The sequence below is a fragment of the Trichoplusia ni genome, chromosome 20 (genome assembly GCF_003590095.1).
Source record: "Trichoplusia ni isolate ovarian cell line Hi5 chromosome 20, tn1, whole genome shotgun sequence".
Lineage (NCBI taxonomy): Eukaryota > Metazoa > Arthropoda > Insecta > Lepidoptera > Noctuidae > Trichoplusia > Trichoplusia ni.
The window spans coordinates 4112240-4135570 of NC_039497.1; the positions used below are offsets into that span (position 1 = coordinate 4112240).

General features: G+C 35.8%; 1 protein-coding gene across 1 annotated transcript; it reads right to left on the reverse strand.

Moving 5' to 3' along the window:
- Positions 1 to 3144: 3144 nt before the first annotated feature.
- Positions 3145 to 21676, reverse strand: LOC113503738. Its single transcript, XM_026885821.1, has 2 exons — positions 21407 to 21676; positions 3145 to 4411 (listed from the first exon to the last, which is right to left on the reverse strand). Exons 1-2 carry the CDS (start codon positions 21489 to 21491, stop codon positions 4068 to 4070), a joined length of 429 nt encoding a protein of 142 aa, XP_026741622.1. The 5' UTR covers positions 21492 to 21676; the 3' UTR covers positions 3145 to 4067.
- Positions 21677 to 23331: the final 1655 nt, after the last annotated feature.

A 23331-nucleotide genomic window follows, 5' to 3' on the forward strand; every position in this document is an offset into this window, starting at 1 on the left:
TATTTCAGAAACCGGGATTAAAGGTAACCTACATATGTTCTTTTCTATGTCAATGGCTATATGCATGCCAAATTTCATCCAAATCCGTACAGCCGTTTTTGCGTGATTGAGTAACAAACATCCAAACATCCACCCTTTCGCATATATAATATTAGTAAGGATAGTAAGGATTAACCAGTCAGCTGCGAGACGGATCGCGAACCCTTGGGTTTCATAAATGAATGCCTATTATGAGTAAAGAGAGGAGTGTCCCTCAACCTGATCGACCGATGACGACAAAAATCTTTCTCGGATTGGATGCGAATGGCGGAGGACCGGGCGTTGTGGGGCAGCTTCGACAAGGCCTATGTATAGCAGTAGGCCTCGATATGCTGAATTGTTTGATATGGGAAAAATCTTTCGGTTTAGGATATTTACGACAAAGAGCAGAAGAAAGAAGCGATAAAAAGAAGAAATAGCGGTGACGACTATATGAAAAACTTAAAGGTTCCTAAAGCCGTACGTGAAAAGAAACATTTATTAAATAATCGAAAATCTTCCGACGGAAACATAAAATCGGGATAAAAACTATTACATGTGTTAATCCTGGTTATAAGCTATCTGTGTACCAAGGTTCAGTGGTTTTTGCGTGTAAGAGGATCAAATATCCATAAATACAAACTTTTGCGTCTATAATATTAGTAGGATTCGAATTAAAAACTGACCTCGATATGACAGAGACAGCTATTGAAAACAAAGCACAAACTGCTGAAAAAATATATTCATAATACGAGTTAAAATTAACGACGAATAAAATTATTATTATAAAAACATGAGAAAACAGCACGCCAGCATGATTGGGCCAATCGCAAGCACACAAGCCAGCGCAAACATTCGCGGAAGAAAATATTAAGCACCGTATACACCAGGCAACATTTGACGCGCGATATTTCAGCAGTGACGGCGAAAGTCGTGTCTTTCGGGTAGCGGTTCAATTGTTTCACATTGAAAAAGTAGATTCAACTCTTTGAGCGACAAATAATGAATACGACACCTGAGCAATGAGTACACAACGATATAACACAACAACTGCTCACACATGACAATACTGGGAGAATTTATTCATTAAAAAATTTCGTTGACTCATTTAAAGCGAGGTTTGTTTGACGTCTTCAACAAGGAATTTGCTATCAATCTATATAAATAAAATTGTTGTTTGTCTGTAAAGTCAAAGATAATACGTGATAACATAAAAATAAAAAATTGATGAATAATTGCATAATTATATTTTTAATAAGTACTGAATAAAAAAGCAGTAGTTTCTGGGAACTTGGATTTTAATGCGACGTAATGGGAAGGGGGTCAAGGCTACATTTTATCCCGGCATTCCCACGCAAACGGTAACCACCGCGCGCTGTAAACTGAAGGCCACGCGTAGGGAGTCGCGGGCAACAACTAGTCCAATATAAAATGCGATTGAAATAAAAAAACCCTATTGTTTATTTTGAGAATTCCATAACGAAAGGGTAAAATCGTAAACTTATAACTAAGGTATCGCTGTCAACAAACACATGTTAAATATCCCTCCTACTAATATTATAAATGCGAAAGTAACTCTATCTGTCTGTCTGTCTGTTACGCTTTCACGTCTAAAAGACTGAACTGATTTTAATGAAGTTTGGTACAGAGATAGAGTTGACCTTGAGAAAGAACATAGGATAGTTTTTATCCCGGACTTTTGAAGAGTTCACTTGAAAACGCGATATAACCGATCTTCGACGCGGGCGAACCCGCGGGCGAAAAGCTAGTAATAAATATATTTGATTTGATAATCTTTATTTATTACTAGCTGTCCCGGCGAACTACGTACCGCCTAACAGTCGATGATCACAGTGGAGACAAAATATTAGGGGTGGACAACCCTTATCACTTAGGGTTATGAAAAATAGATAGTAGCCGATTCTCAGACCTACTGAATACGCATATAAAATTTGGTAGAAATCGGTAAAGCCGTTCCGCAGGAGTACGGTAACTAACATCGTGACACGGGAATGTTATATACTAGAAGATTAATTATTACTGTCGTGCATTTCTTTATATTTTTCTTTATTTCTGAATACGGTATAAAAATACTTAGCAACAATTGTTTTCGTTTACTTTGTGGTATACATTTAATTTATGCATCAATTGTATGGTTTCTATGCGATTTTTTTTATTTTAATTTTCTAGAATCTAAAACTACAACCATCAGTCATTCACAGAGCATCAAATATCTTTTTTTTTATCTTTTTAAGTGCTGTAGCCGAGGAACGACGAAAGATTGTAAATAATTAAGACAAAACTAAATAATTATGCAACTCATTGAATAACTTGTTTTATTTTTAACATAATTAAATGATATCAAAGTACAAATAAGTAATGTCGTCAAATTATTTTATGATTTTAAGTACTGCTATTTGTAGAACATGAAATTTATATTGTCTGGTTTGCCAGACAATATAAATTTCATGTTTGCATTTTAATAAAATGATTGTAAGTTACGTTTTTAAAAGCCGAAACTATCTAATCCCAAAAATAAACATATTTTTAGTGTAACTTCCGAGGATACTTTAACGAAAATCTTTACTTTTGGTAACCAAATATTATTTTGACAACAAAAAAAACCTGGGCAATATGATATTATAATGATAGGGCAAACCCGATACATACTCGTAAGTAAACCGTTGTATCACTTAAGTAAAGCCATTCAAAAAGCTAATATTTCGATTTTCAACTAATATTTTGCCGCCTGTTTTTTTCAATTTTTTGATGTTTCAAAAACAAATTGTGACTAAAAGTAAAGTTTGTCATTAAAGTAATTATGAGTCATCATCACAAAATTACAGCGGTTTTTCCAAACTTCTATTCTAGAAGCAGCAATTAACGATATATTCGTAATGAATCGTCAACGTGCGGACGCTATATTAAGAACAGTAGCTGTTGCACGCGACTTCGTCCGCGTGTTTAGCAGATATAAGTTAGGAATTATACCTGCAGTGTTTTTCCACATTTTCCACTGTATCTACGCTCCTATTAGTCGTAGCGTGATGGTATATAGCCTAAAACCTTCCTAGATGGCCTATTCAACACCAAAAAAAAATCAATTTGTACCAGTAGTTCCTGAGATTAGCGCGTTAAAAAAAAAACAAACAAACTCCAGCTTGATATATTAGTATAGATTAGGTTGTAATATTAATGACAGTAATTGTGGGGTGTCAAGCATTGCACGGACGGCGGTGGGTGTACGTCCTGCAACACGCGTTACTGGGGACCAGCCGATCGATACTATGATATTCGGAACTACTGCCTGAGCAACGCGTAAAGGATGCTTAAACGAGCGGTAGCTTCAATAGGAGACTGACCGACAGACTGACACTAGTTTTTAATATTGTTCATATATAAATCGTTTGACGTTCAAAAGTGCCATATACTGGTCTAATTGAAACTTTAACTTTAAATACTAACTCAGTCTAGAGAAATGAACTCTTCGAAAGAAGAACTAAGGTAGAAATTTAATTGCGCATCGAGATCTGGTCCTGTCATAAAATATATAGGTACAGGTACGTAACGAATTACGTTTCGTTAGTGGTCACCAAATTTATATGCAAAATAATATTTTCAATCGGTTATCGAAAAGGGTTTTAATTAAGTTATATATATGTTTGTCTGTAAAACGGCAAACGGAGTCAACAAAAAGATTTTAATAAACTCGCTTTGGCTCGTGGCTTTGTCGGGTACAAAAGAAACAAGTACGAGCTTTACCAAATTCATAAAAACAAACCACGGGTTGCACTCCGGGATTGCCGGCAGAAGTGAAAACTTCAAAATTAACGTTAATCATTGTGTATTTTTTATATTTTGGAATTGTTTTTATCATCATTATAAAAGGTCTATCATTTATGTTGTATAATCCAGAATTTATTTATATTGCAATCGAAGCAGTATTGCTCTAAATAAGTTTTCATCTTACGCTTTTTCGATCAGCATCACGTGACACCGACGCGAGTTAGTTAAAAAAAATGCTCAGCGCCGCTAGAGAAGTTTTCACTTCAAAAACCCATCCTTTTGGGAAAGAAATCAATATAAACATACACAAACACATGGACATATTTCGCATTTATAATTTGTAGTGTAAATAATGATGACTTACGTTCAGTGACGGCGGCAGTCTTGTTGGATCCGGGCGTGTCGTTGGACGTGACGTTAGAGGGCATCGGCGTGGTGGCGGCAAATCCGGGCACGGCGGTGGCGTTGACGAAGGTCAGGCCGAGCAGCGCCGGCGGCGGCGTGACCACGTCGCGGCGCGCGCGGCTTCGGCCCTCCGCCAGCGTCACCACGTCCAGCCCCAAGCTCCGCGCGTGGCTGCCGTCCAGCGCGTACTCTAACTCCCATGCTGCAATAATAACATTTTAAATTTTAACAAACAAAAAAGAAACTGTTTCGTCTGTTACGGAGATGTTCTAAACATATTGGACACGTATTTTTTCTCTTATCTCGTAAACAAGAAATTAAAGTGTATTAAAATCCTGTAGTGAATAATAATCTCGTTTAACGTCGATTGCCAGTACGCTTTTACTAGCAAGTGATGTTTTTAGCCCCTGCTACTAATTTCAAATGCTTTTTCATTTCGTATGCAATCGCTAACGGACTATACAGACTTTTATATTATTAGATTAATGCAAATACCCTATCGTGTAAATGCAGAGATATCCACACTTTACAATAAAATTTTAGTAGACTTTCATATTTCATATGATTATTTGCAAGCCTAGGGGCTAACACGCATAGTGTGTTCATGCAGGCATTAGTGATTTTTAACGATGCGGCACAGCATTATCCTAGACAACGACGACGCATATCAAGACAAAACCTACTCAATTCCAGATATTATATTCCGACGGCCAATTTATCGATTTGCAATGATTTGAACAATTAAGTATACCAAGTTTTGTGGCAACGATATCACCCCCCCCCCCCTGGATTTTGTCGAAGTTTAGTTTTCACTAAATTGCAATTGATTGCCACCATATTAAATGTATTCAGTGACACTACCAAGGTTGGGACAGATCGTGACGTAATAATCATTAATCTCTGTAAATGCTTTTAGTGTCTACAACAACAGCCCGAAAGATCTATACATACAAACATACACATTGTTAAACAAATATACATTGCCAAATCCAATTAACTTTGCAGAGAAGGAGTCTCACGAATATTTTGGATGAGACAGACAAATTCAACACAAGCTGAACTCCAAAACATAGATCCTGAATAGACAAACAGAGATACCGAACAACGGGACAACTCCTTTTGTACTGCGTTTGTAAGTGAATAAAGGGATCAAGTTACACTGGTCGTGGGGCACATTAATGGGTTATTTGCTTTAATAATAATCAAACTCTTCATATACGCCTAGTGCAATGGACTGTAATGCTCGTGAATGGCCCATTGTGCATTTATTATCGAGCGTTGTCATTGACATCCCGTAAGTGCAATGTTCGTCAATTTGTTCTCACTGTACTTATCCTTCTAATATTATAAATGCGAAAGTTGGTATGTATGAATGTTTTTTTGGGTTTTGGATGCTTGTTCCTCTTTCAAACAAAAACCACTGAAAGGATTTAGAAGAAAATTACGTACACAGATAGATTTTCGATTAGAAGTGGTCGTGCCCACGGGCAACAGTTAGTAGCTAATACGGTGATATAAATAATGGTCAAGTAAATAGACGTCTTTTTGAAACTGTTTGTAAAAACGACATCCACAGTGAGAAATGTATTATAACTGTTATTTTATGTATCGGGGCGGTATCAACGAGACTCACAACAAGCTTTCATGGATCACACAAATTCGTATTCTAGGCAAAAATCGAATTGACAGAAGATCCATTTACAGTAAGCACGAATACGAACTAAACATTTAAATCTCAAGGCACCCAATAAAGTTGTATTTAAATTTTAATAATAGTAGCACCAATCTCATGCCTCGCTAATAAACCTGTTTGAAGCTAATGGAAAAATATTGGGCAAACAGGTCCCAAAGCAGATGATAAAAACCATATCGTTGTCGTGTTCGACCAAACTACGGGGTGCAATGACAGTTCTTGTGTATACGTCATGTGTATCATTGTCTATTATCATTTCGAAATTATTAAATTAGATCTGTGTCTGTTTGTCTTGTAATAAAGTGTGTATGCAGCATTTAAGTGTCAGTTTAATTACAAGCTATAGAATCCTGTATATAGGATTACTAGCTGACCCAGTAAACGTTGTTTTGCCTAATAAATTATTTCTAGTTGTATTTATTTTTAGTGCCACATTATAAAAAAAAAAAACAAAAAAATTCGTCCAAAAAATAAAATATATTTTTTTAGTCTGAGCAACCCGTAACACTTAGAGGTATGAAAAATAGATTTTGTTCTATTCTCAGACCTACCCAATATGTAAACAAAATTTCATAAAAATCGGTCGAACCGTTTCGGAGGAGTACGGTAACTAACATCGTGACACGGGAATTTTATATATTAGAAGAAGAAGATAGAAGATAGGCAGATTATTAATAATATTTTTTTAATTATACTGCCACTTCCAGCCTGGTAAGGGCGACTAGTTTCAGACCTAACTGGGGTTCTTATCGATCACATAATGAAGTATTCCTATATGGATATAGGGAAAATATAGTCCGAGATGCCATAAGGTGTTATACAACTATTACGTCGAGAGACTCACTTGTCTAAGCAATCATTCGACTTTCAATTGTAGTATTACGGCCGTTATGGCTAAATAGTATAAACGTCGTAAAGCTAAGTCAAAAGGTCGGGGTTAAATTTAGGCACGCACTGAAGTCTTTTTTGATCCTTTTGCGTCGTCTGCAAACGCAGCCGCTCCAGTACCCAAGGGTGTGTTAAGAAACGTCAAAGGCGTTTCAAAAATGCTGACACCAGGTTGTAATTCAACTACACGATCTTCTATATTTTGGTATCTATACGACGTAAGAGAGACTTCATACCAATTACAGATTGGGACAGACAAGTGACGTCACTGGCTCCGTACAGTAAAAGAAATGTCTTAATGATTCATTACAGCAACACATTAGCGGCTAAGTAAACATGGAGTCACTGATAACAGGAAATCCCTCGTGTATACAGATGGACTGTCCATGCGATATTTTACACGACTTTCTCAAAAACTTGTGTATTATCGTGCGTTTGAATTTGTGATAGGGCAAGTAGTCTTCCCTAGGGCAAAGTAGCTGTTTGGAATACAACTGATCAGGTAAGTTGCTAAAGAGAATATTATTTCACATAAAAAAAAACATCCACCAAGTTATGTCCAAACATTTTTTTGATAGTTGAACTATTAACAGATTTGACCCAATAGGGTATTTGACAAGATAGTTTTGGACATTTCATCATCTTAAGTGCAATTAATGTTCGTTCATTTTGAATGATGTGATAAATATAAAAATACATAGGTATTCTTCTATATATTTTTTTGGAAATTTGTCTAATGGCCTTATCAGATTCATATTATAAGATTTAATCAGATACTCGATTTGACAATTGTCTTTAAAGTAATGACATGGTAGAAAGAGCAAAACCCAAACATTTACAAACTTTTTCCTTCATTAAACAGTATTGTGCGTGTAAGTAGGGATTATCTTCGAGACCATCGTCTAGTGAGCGTGTTAACGTGAGAACGACACTCTAATAACGACCCTCGCCTACAGTCCATTAAGAGTTAATTTGCTAAATTGACGCTCACAAGCTTTGTAGCTGCCAGGGAAGTGCCCTCAACAGCGCTCGTGCTTTTATAAGGGGGCGTTGAAAGCCGCTTGTTAAGACCAGACGTACGGAATGTGCATCACACATATTCGGTTGTGCATGTACTTCGATAACACATACATATTGACAATATATATTGACCTAGCTGTTGACCGCGAGCCCAATACGGATCGAAAGTGATCCTACGGGAATATAAAATCGGTACAACAAAAACTATCCTATGTGTTAATCCTGCTTATAATCTATCTGTGTACCAAATTTCCATCGAACTCTGTTCAGCAGTTTTTGCGTACATACAAACTTTGGTGTTTATAATATTAGTGGGATATAAAGGTCGAATTCATAACCAATATTACAAAAAATTGTTTAATAAGCCAATACAAGCCAAACTACATAAATGTCCCTTTAATAGAATAACTGTTATACAATATTGTACATATGTGAGAGGGGGCTCAATGTCCACACGTTCCAATTCGTTATCTCATATCGAATTTGTGTAACATTTAGTGTTTGGCTAACCCGCGGTTCACACGTGTTATTGACCGCTGTTATGATTACATTCATAACATGAAATTAGTTCGGCTGTGAGAATTAGCGCTATGGTTTAATTCACAATAGGCTATTTCCTGTCTTCAATTAAAACTTTCGTGTGTCGACTACAGTTCAATTTGATGCTACCCACGTTTCTGTTAAGCTAATATAGCGAGTACGGCGTTCGTGTCAAGCGGGCATTCGTTTATCACTCAGTAATTTGTTGCTATTGTCAAATTGTTTACTAATAAAATGTCCCCCCTTGCCATGTATTTTCGACCGACCTCCGAAAGGAGGTTTTCAATTCGTCGGTTTTTTTTATTTCTTACCTTGGGTCTGGATGAAGAGATTTTGTTCATTATTTTTTTATATTTGTCGTTAAAAAAGTTATTACTGAGATAATCTCAAAACTATTATTTGAGTTTACAGAAATTATTTATAAATATTACTATTAAAAGGGTTTTCGTATTTATTCTATAATACTGTTGCCGGTGTGGAAGGGAGAGTCCGCTAATGTCGTCTCACTTTCACGCAGTCTTAACTAAGAGTTAAATAGCTAGTTAGCTAGACACTCAGTCGTACTGCAGTGACGTTTTAAAAGACCACAAAATTATATCACTTAATCACAGACAGAATTTTACGAAGACTTGTATCAGTAACTATAGTTTATAAGCTCAATGCTCCAGAATTAATTTAAAAACAAACTTTAAATGAAGTCGCAAGCGTCGTGGGCTGGAGAAGTCAATAGGATTGGATAGAGGCGCCCGCATGGTTACGACTCCAATACTAAATGGTAAAGAAAACGTTGAACAATAATATACGTTCAAGGAAACTCGATAACACACTGGCATGAAGCAAGTCAACTACTTATATTAAACACGCGTAAGATAATATTTATCACGGAGTTAACTTAAAAAAAATTGTGACCCGTAGGAAATTCTCTTGCCCTTGAAAATTGTAATGTTGTTCATTTGTTTCGTTACTGTAAAATTTTCTTTTGTATTGTATGTGTATTTGCTTGTCTGTTGTCAGTCCTATGTGCATCGTAACCGCGAATAAGTGTTTTCTTCCATTTCTTCAGAGATGTGGCAAGCTTTTACTGGTCAATACCACCAACACGATTCTCTGTTCCCTACCGGCCGGGGTCAAACGGAAACGCTTGACCCCGTAGCACAACAGTGTTCAGCAGACAGCGTCTGTTAAACACTGTTATAGCCAAACCCATCCTGTTCAGTGGCAAAACTATAGGCCAAGTATAATCTAAATACACTGCACTCGCTTGTTGTTTGCGTACGACATAATTAAGTGCAGCTCTGCATTGTTTTAGCATATATAAATAATTACTATAATGAATAGTAAAATAATCTTAATAATTGGGATTTTACCCACAACATTCAAGTCAAATGCACAAGACAAGCGGGGACTGAACCCGCGAGACATAGAGAGGCATACTCAACGAAATAGGCGCTTTGAAATACACTTGGCTAAAATCATAGAAAAAAACATACCTACAATATAACGATTCGATAAACAGCTATGACTGAACGAAAATGTTATTATTTGTATACAATTAGATATGCATTTACTTACGAGAACATAACTCATTTGTAAATGGCATAAAATTTTATATTCTACGCACATTGAATCTCCTCACTCACAGCTATTTGCATTAGATTAGTACACAAGACTATGCAATGTACACTGTGTTCGCGTCACAAGGCGCCGGACTCAGGGTGACATGTCGCACTAGCCTTTGTTTTATTCGATACTAAATATTACTGAAAATCTTCTAATATATAAAATTCCCGTGTCACGTATGTGGCATGTTAGTTACCGTACTCCTCCGAAACGGTTCGACCGATATTTATAAAATTTTGTATACATATTGGGTGGGTCTGAGAATAAAACAACATCTCTTTTCATACCCCTAAGTGATAAGGGTTGCTCACACTAAAAAAGAAATATTTTTTTTTGGATGAAATTGTTTTTATTTTTTTTATAATATGGCATTAAAAAATACATAAAGCTAGAAATAATTTATTAGACAAAACAGCGTTTGCGGGGTCAGCTGGTAAATTTATACTTTTTATGGTCATTCGTATTTTAACTAGAATCTTCTTTTCGATTCCTTCCACTTTCTTTGAACAGCTGTTCACAATAAAAAACAGTTTTTTAAAGATGTTGTGATTAGGAGTACTTTTAGGGTGAATGGCACTCAAAACCATTGGATGGATGGTCTGGATTTGGGTCCTTGCAAAGAAGCACTTATTTCTCTAAGTCTAGACGCGTAAGTTTGTAAGGATTTTAATTGATGAGTCAGCTATTTGTAGCTGATCATCTTGAGGGTCAATATCGTCTTGCCTTAAGTCACTCGGTTGAAAACCCGAAATGACAAAGCCCAGGAGAAAATGTAAGGTCCTCTCTAGGTAAAATACCAGACTGGTTCGATGTCATCATTTCGTACAAATTCAATTTAGGTTACTGAAATATTTGGTGGCAGGTCCCCTGCGGTACCGGATAGACTAAGCCCTGTTTCTGCCTTCACCACGTGGAGGTAATCTTAGCTTATGTTGTCAAACTTCTGTCTTTTGCATTTAATCAAGGACTTTAATAAGGCGTTATAATTCCCACCTATTTATTTCCTCTAGTTTTCATTGAATTAATATTGAGTTTTTTCATGCAACATTTTGAATCCTTCACAGTTAGATTTAACCTCGATTGTATCAATTATTTGCTTACTTACACAGCGTCCATTATCAAAAGGAATGCTAAAATATAAATACCTATTGTATTAAGTTGACAGTCACGCTTGCGTGAGCTTCGCAGTCGTCTAATTCGTTACGGCAGTAAACGTAAACGAAAATAATAAATACGTATTTTTTTCATGAGAGGGTCAGGTCGGGGGGTTTCACCTAAATTATATAATCACTACGGGCTTTTCGCCCGCGTCGAGATCGGTTATATCCCGTTTCCAAGAGAACTCTTCAAAAGTCCGGGATAAAAACTATCCTATGTTCTTCCTCAAGGTCAACTCTATCTCTGCACCAAATTTCATTAAAATCAGTTCAGTGGTTTAGACGTGAAAGCGTAACAGACAGACAGACAGAGTTACTTTCGCATTTATAATATTATATATAGTAGGTAGGGATTTAAAGCCTAGTGGTATGTGCCGTTGAACTCATGTCAAATTGTCTTATGATCGGCTCTCGGCACACATTTTGCACATGCGATGCACAAATAATTATAACTTTGAAATCAGCAACTCGTGAGATTTTTTCTTAGGATGTTTCAGCGAGAGACTTATTAATGCTGCAAGAAGAAAAAAAAGAAATTGCGCATATAGGACATGCCGCTTGCTAACCAGAACAAAGATACTTATAATATGTATGAAACAGTGACGCATCCAATAAGGCAAACCTGTTAACCAAAAGTTTTGTGATCCGTGCAACTCGAAGACAAAGAGGATATTATAGGTCTGTCCGTTTGACCATAACCTTTTTTCTCGGAACCGCATAGGTCCCTTGAAGCTATGATAAACACAAATCGTTATCACAAAGGCCGTTTGTGTCGCAGTTCACAATTGAAATAATAAGCAATTTTCCTGTTCGCCTAGATTTTTTAAATTAAACAAGAAGATTATCCTTTAGCATAGTATAAATCACAGAAAATTAATTTAATCATATTCTGGTGATTAGAAATCCGTCGAACTGGTTCGGTTTTATAATTTTACGAGCTGGTGCCCGGGACTTTGTCCGCGTGGTAAGTAGGAGGGTAGTCCTACTACTATTATAAAGGCGAAAGTTTGAAAGTATGGATGTATGGATGTTTGTTACTCTTTCACGTAAAAACTACTAAATGGATTTGAATGAAACTTTACCACAATATAGCTTATACATCAGAATAACACATATACAATTTTTGAGGTTTCTAATGTGAGGTCGTAAAAAAACACATTTTTTGCACTTACATTGCAAACGCTGACTGAATCCTACAAGATAGATAGAAGGCAGATATAAATTATAACTTATATCTTCTAACCACGCGGACCACTCTTTCAACCGCGGACGAAGTCGCGGGCAACAGCTAGTTTATTAATAATTATAATAAACCGACCATTTGTACCACACCCGTTGATAGAAGTACTGCTTTAAATATCAAAACATCTACCAAGGAACATCTACCTATCCATCAGAAAATAATGCCCAAAGTCACTTTTCCACGCGAACGTTCGCTGGCTTAGCTAGTTCGTAATAATTGAAAAACTATACTTCTCCAGTACGCATACAGCAAGGACTTTGTCATCAACCTCCAATATTCAAGCAAGAATAATGTTTATTGTTCCATTTTGTTTATGGAGGAGACGAATTACTCGTAATCATGTTTTTAATTAACCAAAATACGGCATTCTTGGAGTGTGACTCGGCTGACCGATGTAAACACAACGAAACGCCTTTCAACACATACGGAGTTCAATAAAGATACGTTTAGTGCAGACGTCTGCTAATAATCTCAAGGATCACTAAAGCATTGTGATAAACAGCAATTTCGACCGATTGGGTAGTGAGTCAACCTATGACGTTCGTCGAATGCTGGGGCTACCTATTCCTCCAAGAGTAACGCTATTATAAAATGATACAACTCACGCCTATTTATCAGGATTGCCCGACTAGTTTTGGACCCGAACTGAGGTTCTGAGTCTGGCGACCCTGCCGCGTCATCTCATGACGCTCATAACGTATTTAATAATGAATAATTCTCACGATAGTTGCTATAGAAAAGTAACACTATTGAAATCAGAAAAGTTGCAATGGGAAGCGCATTCGGAACTTTTGCTTCCAGAAGTAAAACCGTGTTCTATTCGTCGAAATCCACTTTATTCTTGAACTTTATCTTTATTTAGAGTCAACCGATCACTTTAACTTACGCCCTGCACGTGTACATGAAACGTCAACGAGAGTTCATCATAACGAGCTCATTAACTACACGAAAGTCGAAAACTACGAATTTGGAGAGGATATGGATATCTCGATGGCGTGCAATTATCGACGGATGACGAAGGAACGACTAGAAGCAATACAGACGATTAACATATTCTTTGATGAACTTTCGAACGCTGAACGCTCGAGAATCTATTTGTTAGTCAAAAAGTTTTTTTTTTATATATTTATTTATTGAAGAAATGTCTTACATTGTGGATAATCGTTCAATTAAAAATGTATATCACTGCAACGAACCGATACGATACGATTAAGTAGTAATCTAGTTCGAGAATGGGATTGCCAGTAAGTTTAATAATTAATTAATGCGCAATAGCGCAGTAACGAGCCACAAGGGTTGTTGCCTCCTCGGGGTGGGAAATAGGGGGCATAAATACTCAGGATTTAGACCTCTTTAATAATAAATGCTATGGATATGTGGCCAAAGAATATCGAAGATTTTCACTTTAATATGTAGTTTCGTTAAACTTAATATTTTATACCGGTCGGTGGTTTGGAAGGCTTGACGTCTGTTTTGATGTAATACCACATTTTGTATGCAGCTGGTATGTAACTCTTATACTGCTAGCTACCAAGTTTATTATTATCAGGCTTAGAAGAGTTACACGGTGTTATACTTTTGTTTAAAAAATATGTTGTTTTTAATTTTAACATTTTACTTTACGGTATAATAAGGGGGATAAGTTTTATCGCTCGCTGCCAACTCAAACAATAATGAATAGTAAAGACCTCTTAACCATTCATCCAAATTACAACTATTTGATGTTCAAAGAGATACGAATCATCGAAATCGGGCGAAAAAGTCTACGTTCCGATTAGAAAAAAAACATGAAAGCATACAGGCAGATAAAGAACCTCCTTCGTGCAACACATCGTCACAATGTAAATGTATTAAAAGATAAACCCTTTAACATATTAGATTATAGAGTTTAGATCCGATTTGTTAGTCCATAGCGGGATAACTTCAAAATATGTTACAGAGGCTGGTACAAGTCATTCAGAGGCGGTAACGTGCTGAAACAAGATGCTTTTTATATGTCCTTTTCAAGATCCCAATGCTGGGCAAAAGCCTCTTCTCTTCCAGAAATCGCTTTCTATATAGACTAAGGTTGATGAAATCATCAATTTTCTATTTCAGTGAGCATTAGTTTGAGTCAACACTCAAATACATAATATATTCGCTGACATTCGGTTACTCTTCCCCCATTTCGCCTCCCACAATATTTATACGCTTCAACTGATTTTTATCAAACGTGTCTAAGACCTCTCGCCCACAATTATATTTGTTACAAAACAAACAAAATGGAAATAGCTCAATCCGTTCCGAGAGCTATGATGCGACAGACAGACTGACAGGCATGTCAAATTTATAACTTTATTTTTTTATGTCGAGAATTAATAAAACAATACAAAATATTTACCTATAAGGTAGGTTAAGTCAGTAATAGTTCAGCAATAAACGTCGATAAGAGCTGTCGATTAAAAAAAAAAACTACGTAATGTAACGTAATGGGGGCCACGCCTGCAGTAAATGGTAGTTCGCGAGTGATATCACCTGAGTTTTCCCACTTGCTCTGCAATCATTATCCACGTTTTTTTGCATTTCCCACTGCTAATGATACCTCTGCGTGTTATTTCACAGTTGGCACAACTGTTTCTAGAAAAAAAAGTTTCTAGCAAGCTCAATTCTCATTCAGCCCTAGTTCTCAATATGTGAGAGTATAATAATCAAAAATATTTTTTTGACAAGTCTTAGTAGATAGTTTTGATATCAGTATCCATGCATATAAATAAGATTTATTAAACCGCAATAAAACACAGCTACTCAATAATTACGAAGAAAACGACAGAGCTGTGTCGTCAGTTTATTGTCCGCGATAAACACTTTGCATATTAATAATATGAATAAATATTAAATGGCACGTACGCTTAACAATGAACTAGAGATAAGCATAACATATTCAATATAAAATTAAAAAAAGAAAACATACGAGACAAGCACAGCACGAATGCGCAAAGATGACTTGTTTATCTGTGAGTGCTGCGAGATAAAATACCTTAGGGATGTGTTTTTTTTACATACCTATTCGGTGACATTTGTGACATAAGAATCTTTGTCAATAACAATAAACAGGTTTTACTAGTTACATTTAACGGGAGGAAAAGTGAAGAATAGACGTAATTGCTGTAATGAATTGCCACATGAGTATTCTTTAATAGGAAATCAGTAAATATAAAAATCAACAGCAAAAAATACGAGTATATATACAAAACGAAATTGTTTTAAAACAATCATTCCGACGACTTGAGGATCGTCACAAGCCAGTGGTAAACAAACTAAAAATAAAACAAAAGTGATAAGATGTGATGATGGCAAGAATACGAGAGTGGTTCCAAAAAGAAAAAAAACCGGTCAAGTGCGAAGCTGAGGGTAGGAAGATATTTGACATACAATGAGTTTGTCAATGTGTGACAGCGTACAGCGAAAACAAAAATACATTATCTGTGAAAATTTCAACCTTGTAACATGGTTCATGAGATACACCTTGGCTCAGACAGCGGTACCTTAGTAAATAGGGTACCTACCGATTAGGGTACGAATCCCTAGCAAGTGATTATCGTTTTACAGTATGAGGAAAATTATAAAGTAAAACAGAATCAATAACTACTGCCATAGGATAGCCGGCTTGGTCTAATCGTTTTATTGTGGAGAATCATCTGTACTCACACATTACATTTTTAATAAGATTAATAAAATTCTTGCTAACAATGACGCATTCTGATCTCAGACTTCTATGAATAATATCTTACGTTAAGGAAATATAGCAAAGTTTTTGTTGCGTGCGTGACAAACACCGATGGAATCAATACACTTGGTATTCACTATAATAGCTCGTACATTATAATTTAATACACCTATAACATATTGTCGGAAGAAACTGGGTCATAAGAATGAATTATTAAAACTCAATAAACCCACGGCACTGAATAAATTCTAATGCGTGACCGAATTTGAAAACAATGTTTACCACATTTGTAATATTACCATCAATTACAATATCAAATGTAATAAAAACATTCAAGAATACACTGACCCTAATACAGAAGATGCAAACTAATCTAATAATAACAGGATGACGTCATGTGTTTACTCAAATTATACAATTCCATCTGAATGTATCGTCACGAGAGATACTGAAGGCAGAATCTTTTATAAGCACGAAGATATTCACACAGGTGCTAATAAATCCATGCTTCCACACTAATATTATAAATGCGAAAGTATCTCTGTCTGTCTGTCCGTCTGTCTCGCTTCCACGCCAAAACTACTGAACCGATTGTAATCAAATTTGTTAGTTTTAGTCTACAGCCTGAGAAAGGACATAGGCTACTTTATAACTGGAAAATAGGGTCGTAAGGGGGGGTAGGGGGGGTCAAAGATTATGTGAATATTATTTTATGAATTTGAAATACTGACTTTTGATAGTGACCATAGTGATGTTTTGGATCCATCTCCGCCCCTATAATATAAAGGCACCGGGAACGGGACCTACGTATTCACGCGGGCGAGACCGCGGGGCGCAGCTAGTAACAAATAATAGAGCAGCAACAGCTTACCTACTCACCGAATATACTCGTAACGTGTGTGGTAATGAAATGTATTTTTTTTCCGTCGCCAGAACAATAAAATTAATGCACCTTTAAAATTACAGTTCAAAAATACTTATAACTTACATATGAGTAGCGTCTTATAGTATAGCCCTGCAAAAATACCTGAACTATATACTTTAGTGGTGTAGTAACAATCTGAAAAAAAAAACTGAGCATCACCCGATCTATCAGACAAGTCAACGCGACACCGACGCTGTAATATCGATAATGGCGTATTTGTAAACATGATCAAGTGTCTGTACACATAGCATTAGGCACAACACGAGGAAGAACCCGCAACCTTGGGCCTGCAACCTTGCTGCTACGTCACAACTCGCCAAGCCACTGACGGACTCCAGGCGACAGTTGAATGACCCTTACGAGACGGCGACAGAAAAAAAACCACAGCTTTATCTGTCGCAGGATAAATATGTTTTTATTGAACTCGTTTAAGCGCCAGTTGATTATCAAAATTTATTATTATTCCACAGAATAAATAATTGGGTATGATACATATAGATTAGTATACGTATACGACACACAACGATGAAGGATGGCACTTTACAAGAAACACGCAGGTACCACAAAGAAATTGGACTGGGCCCATTTTTACGATAAATTGTTTAAAACACACTAAATATCAAAATATTATATATCTACTAGCTGTGCTCCTGCGGTGTTAACCGCGTTTAAACTTGGAACTTCTTAAAATCATTGATAACAATACCTATTTGAAATTGGATTAAATTGGATGATTTTTTCTATTCTCTTAAGCAAGGTAAAATACCAACACAAGAAATGGAAATTCTTAAGTATTTAAATATCAATTATTATGTTAAAAAAATGCTTAGAATAATACGAATATTGCCTGTTTAATACAATTTCCATTCATTCATCGGTCACTTGCCATCGTAAATAGCTGAATTGGGGCTCTGGTACTGACCTCTCCAACTCGGTCGGCTGGGCCACCAGTTAGTCTCATGCAGATAGCACAGGTTAACAGAGTTATCACATGAACCTAACAACAAAATATAAACAAAGGCCATTTTTTGTGGCACAGATAATACTTGTTTTGTTTATTATCACTTCGTAGGTAGTTAACAAGCCAAAATAATTCATTAAAAATAAACGCTTATTAATACAATGAACAAGCAAATTTATTATCTGAATTAAAGTATACATTGAGTTTAAAAAAAAACAATAGATTCGCGCATTGTGTCAGGATCTTTTAATTAGATATAAGAACAGAATTGTACCAAGACTTTGAAATTAAATTACTTTTACGGATTTTATCGCGGTTTAATTTTAGATTTTAGTTCCCGAAGTTTCGACACCTTTGCAGGTATCATGGTCACGGGCAGACTAATATGAAGGCAGAACGAGCAACATCTTCTGTCAAGACGAACGCCATCTCAGTCTGCCCCCAAAACCACGGGTTGCAGTTCTGGAGGGCCAGCAGAAGTGAAAACTTCAATATTAATGTTGTGTATTTTTTATATTTTGGAATCGTTATGGAATAATTTTGTACGAATTGCTTTTATCCCTACTGATATTATAAATGCGAAAGTAACTCTGTCTGTCTGTCTGTTACGCTTTCACGTCTAAACCACTGAACTGATTTTAATACAGAGATAGAGTTGAACTTGAGAAAGAACATAAGATTTTTATCCCGGACTTCTGAAGAGTTCACTTGGAAACGCGATATAACCGACATCGACGCGGGCGAAAAGCTAGTTATCATAATAAAAGTTCTATCATTCATGTGGTATAATTCAGAATTTATTTATATCGCTATCGATGCAGTATTGCTCTAAATAAGTTTTCGTCTTACACTTTTTCTTATTCAGCATAATGTTCACAATCATTACACTCATCATTTATCAGGAAAAAAAATCAGAATGACAGGAAACTGATAGAATGACATTCTTAAAATTAAATCATGTTTCACGCACAAATGAGAAAAGGTAAAAGAAACACTCTATTCTATAACAGAGCATCAAGCATAATAACAATTTCAAATTCCGTTAAATTATATACATGGAAGAGTTAACCTTATACATTGTTAAATAGAATACCATTTTATTTGAAAAGCCTTAATGTATTATTATAGCTTCTCCAAAAAAAAACTCTTCAAACGTGAGGTCCAAGAATGGAGGCATTGTTCTTAATTAGAACACGTCATTAAAAAAACAACATCGATCTTAGCTAAACAACATAGATATAATTGTTGCAATTAAAACCTTCTTGCTCATAAGAAAATTACTAACATTTAAACTTGTCTTCACCTATTGCTTTCAAATAGATAAATATATTTGTGAAATGAAAATCAAAATATAATCTTCTCTATTATATAAAATTCTCATGTCATGGTGTACAAAATGGAACTCCTCTTAAACAGCTCGACCAATTCTAATGAAGTTTTGTGTACATATTAGATAGTTATGAGAGGCGTACATCTATTTTTCATGCTTGCATTTTTTTATTCCCTCATTTGTATGGATAATAATTTGTAGATACCCACAAACAAATTTATGACCATAAAAAACTATAGCTGCAATAAAAAATGACTGGTATTTAATCTGTGAAAATGTTGACTTTCTTGCAAGCATTGTTACATTTTTGACCTCTAATGGAACTCAAATGGAAATCTAAAAAATATGAATGTAAGGAACTACAAGGGTTTTAATGCTTAAGAGTTTGCTTTTTGAATGTTTTAAGTATAGATAATCCACTAATATTATAAATTAAAAATGGAAACTTTAATTGTAATTATAAAATATGTGGATGCGGGCTGCCCAGGACCGGGATGGTTGGCGCTCTTTGGGGGAGGCAGTCAGCAGTGGACGGCGATAGGCTGAGATGATGATGATAAAATATGTATAAAATATTTAAAACTAAAAGTTATTAAGTATTATGCTTTCAGAGATATACCATGTGGGTGAAGCCGCGGGCTAGGGCTAGTAATGTACATATGTTTGTAGATAACCTATTCTCAGGCCAGGACCGTTAAGTAGAATGTTCAATTGTCATTCAATGACAGAAATAAACTGACTTAGTAAAGGTTTGCAGCATAGAAATCTCTTTACAGTAATCTTAGATATATTAAGTTAAAAAGACTGGAATTAGTGCACTCATGTATTCCTTTAGGGTCTAAACAGACGGACCGCATTTCAACTGCAATCACAGTTGACACGACTGCAATAGAACTGCAAACCAACCGTGCAGTCCAATTGCAGTAGGCATGCAGTCGTGTGACAGTTGCTGTAACGGTTGGTTTGCAGTTCTATTGCAGTCGTGTCAACTGCCTTTGAACAGCAAATTTGCAGTTGGATTCCAGTTGAAATGTGGTCCGTCTGTTTAGACCCTTAAATATGTCTTTTGATTGCATGATGTTCTGTGTTAGTTTAAAAGATATTGCAAGATATGTCTCATTTACCTATCATTTTCAGTGAACAAAACTCAACCCTATATTATTTTCACATTGATTCCGGGTGAAATATCTCAAGATACAGATAGAAGAATAAAAAAGCTTTGAACTATTGCATTGCAATATGAAAGGTTTGCCACTAGTTTTTGTTGTATTTTGAATTGTACAAAATTGATTTTATAAAGTTATTTACTTTTTTGTAGCAGTGATTGGGATTTGTAGAACATAATTTTCCTCAGCATTAAACTTAAAGTTATGCAAGATCTTATTGGAATATTCATTACACTTTTGTTTGTTTTCAGAAGAAGGTATGTAGCCAAACTTAACATGAACTACTTTGTCAGGGGTAGCCTATGGGCAATGTTACGTGTAACAAAGTGAATACAAGCTATGAATATTACTAAGGCTAATTTTATTGATAACATTCCTTCGAGAAATTTTAACAACACAATCATCATCACGTTTTGTGACTCCATTACATGAACAGTAAACTAATTAAAACCTTTTACACATAATGTCACATCGAGGCGCAAGCAGAATTCAGCAGAGTTCATAAATTATTTACGCAAACCTGTTGAATTCGCGGCGAGACGTGATACAACGGCGTGTTCGTAAACACGACTCTATAAGGAACACATTCGCTAGCTAACATCGGCAAAGTACCTCTTCAAGTTCGACATCATAAAATATAATTAAGAACGAAATGAGCGTGTAATATAAGTAATCACGAACGATGACGTTTCTAAACTTCCTAATAAAAAAAACAGTTAACTTTTAAAGTATCTTTCAACTTGTTTCGAGACAAAAATAAAAACGTGACCTACTAACTAACACATTTACTTCATCCGCTAGTTCAAAAGTTTCGAGAAACTATCTGCGCGCCAAATACAATCACGTCACTGGTAACTCTGCAAAAGTTTTAGATGGAAGTGCATTCAAAAGAATTCAACATAGAACGATGCATTGTTTTCATTACGTGGGCTAATAGTTGCAACATACCTGCGGTCAACTGGCTAGCGCCTAACACCAACAGGAACACACTACTTATATATTTAAAGTTCACACGCACTCGCAAGCGATCCATTTTCTCACAATATAATAAAATGGACGTTTATTTTAACTTATAATTACGAATGTCAGTAACGTCATTGAAGCACTGTACTGAACTGACGGACGGAGTGAGACACAGAGGCTTTTCCGATTCCAATATCCACGTCGTCGTCGTATGAGTGAGTGTAGCATAGACTAAAAAAGTTTTATTTATGTGTGCTCTTTTTTTACACCACTGCTGCACTGTGACAATAACGGTCAAAAAGCATAAAACTTATAAGCCAAATATAACGCGTTCGTAAATATACAATCTTTATATCCATTTTAAAAGTCTACATTATATAAATAAAAATTAAAACTAGGCGGATAGCTAATAAAACGATAGAAATATTGTATATTAACTGACTTCTCTCTGTAACAATTCTTCTTGACAATTTATTTTGATATTGCTTTTTTTACTTTGTTTTAATAACCCCCTACGCAAAAATGATGGGGTGTTATAAGTTTGTCATGTGTGTGTGTGTGTATGTGTCTGTCTGTGGCATCGTAGCTGCCAAACGGGTGATCCGATTTTAATGCGGGTTTTTTGGTTTGAAAGGTATATTAGTCGAGAATGTTCTTGGCTATGATTGGCTGAAATCGGTTCAGGTCTTCAAGGTCGTTCGTTAGGTCCGATATTTGAAACAGTAATGTCTTCTGGAACCACTGAGCTGGTTTGCTGTTAGGGCTCGAAGGTAGGAGACGTAACCCTGATCTACCTTTTAGTAAACCCATCGAGTTTGGGCTCATTGAATTTGTCTTGACTAGTTCTTTTCATGTTTCCAATTTTTTTTTATATTATATATTATATTATATATTATTTTTTTTTATATTATATATTATTCACTGATACATATTTCTTAAACTATTTTAGATATAAAATTAAATAAGTACCTCACTACCATAAACAGATCAGCCTGGTAGAGTCTATAAAGCACATTGAGAGTTCTTTATAAATTAACATGCACCTAATACCCATGATCCCGAGCATTTCAACCCTGAATTCTTTATGAACCTTTATTAAAATGGTCATATTGATACAGGTGGATCACATCGTAAACCAAAACGCACTTAAATAGATTACTGGAAATTTCTATTCATAGTGTTTTTACGTGAATACCTAACTAAATTGGAGGAGCTCGTGGCTAAGCTATAACCGCATAAGTGATACGATCACAGGTTAAGCTATGCTTGACGCGGTTGGTCTGTAGATGGGTGACCATCTTTGTCATAACGAGTTCCTCCGTGTTTCGGAAGGCACGTTAAATTGTGGGTCCCGGCTGTTATTCCTATATCTTTAACAGTCGTTACAGGTAGTCAGAAGCTTGAAAAAGTCTGACAGCCAGTCTAACCACGGGGTATCGTGTTGCCCAGGTAACTGGGTTAAGGAGGTCAGATAGGCAGTCGCTCCTTGTAAAACACTGGTACTTAGCTGAAACCGGTTGGACTGGTAGCCGACCCCAACATAGTTGGGAAAAGGCTAGGCCAATGATGACCTAACTAAATTGGAATGACTTTTAGTTTTACACATAATACCAAACAAAGTAACTTCAATTCAGAAAATAAAATACCTACTTTGGACTGCATGAACCAATTTTGGTCATTATTTTTTTTAACCCGCTTAAACTATCGTTTGTCTTGTTCCGCTCAGTAATGTTTTCTTGAAGATGGTTGTGGGTATTTATTTATTTATTTGGGACGAACAGACACATTATATCTGAGCAAACAATATAAACGTATATATTATACTGTAAATGTGAAACTCGCTCTGTAATCCACAGCTTATACACTTCATATAACTTTACTTATGAACAATCTATGCGAGTTAGACGACA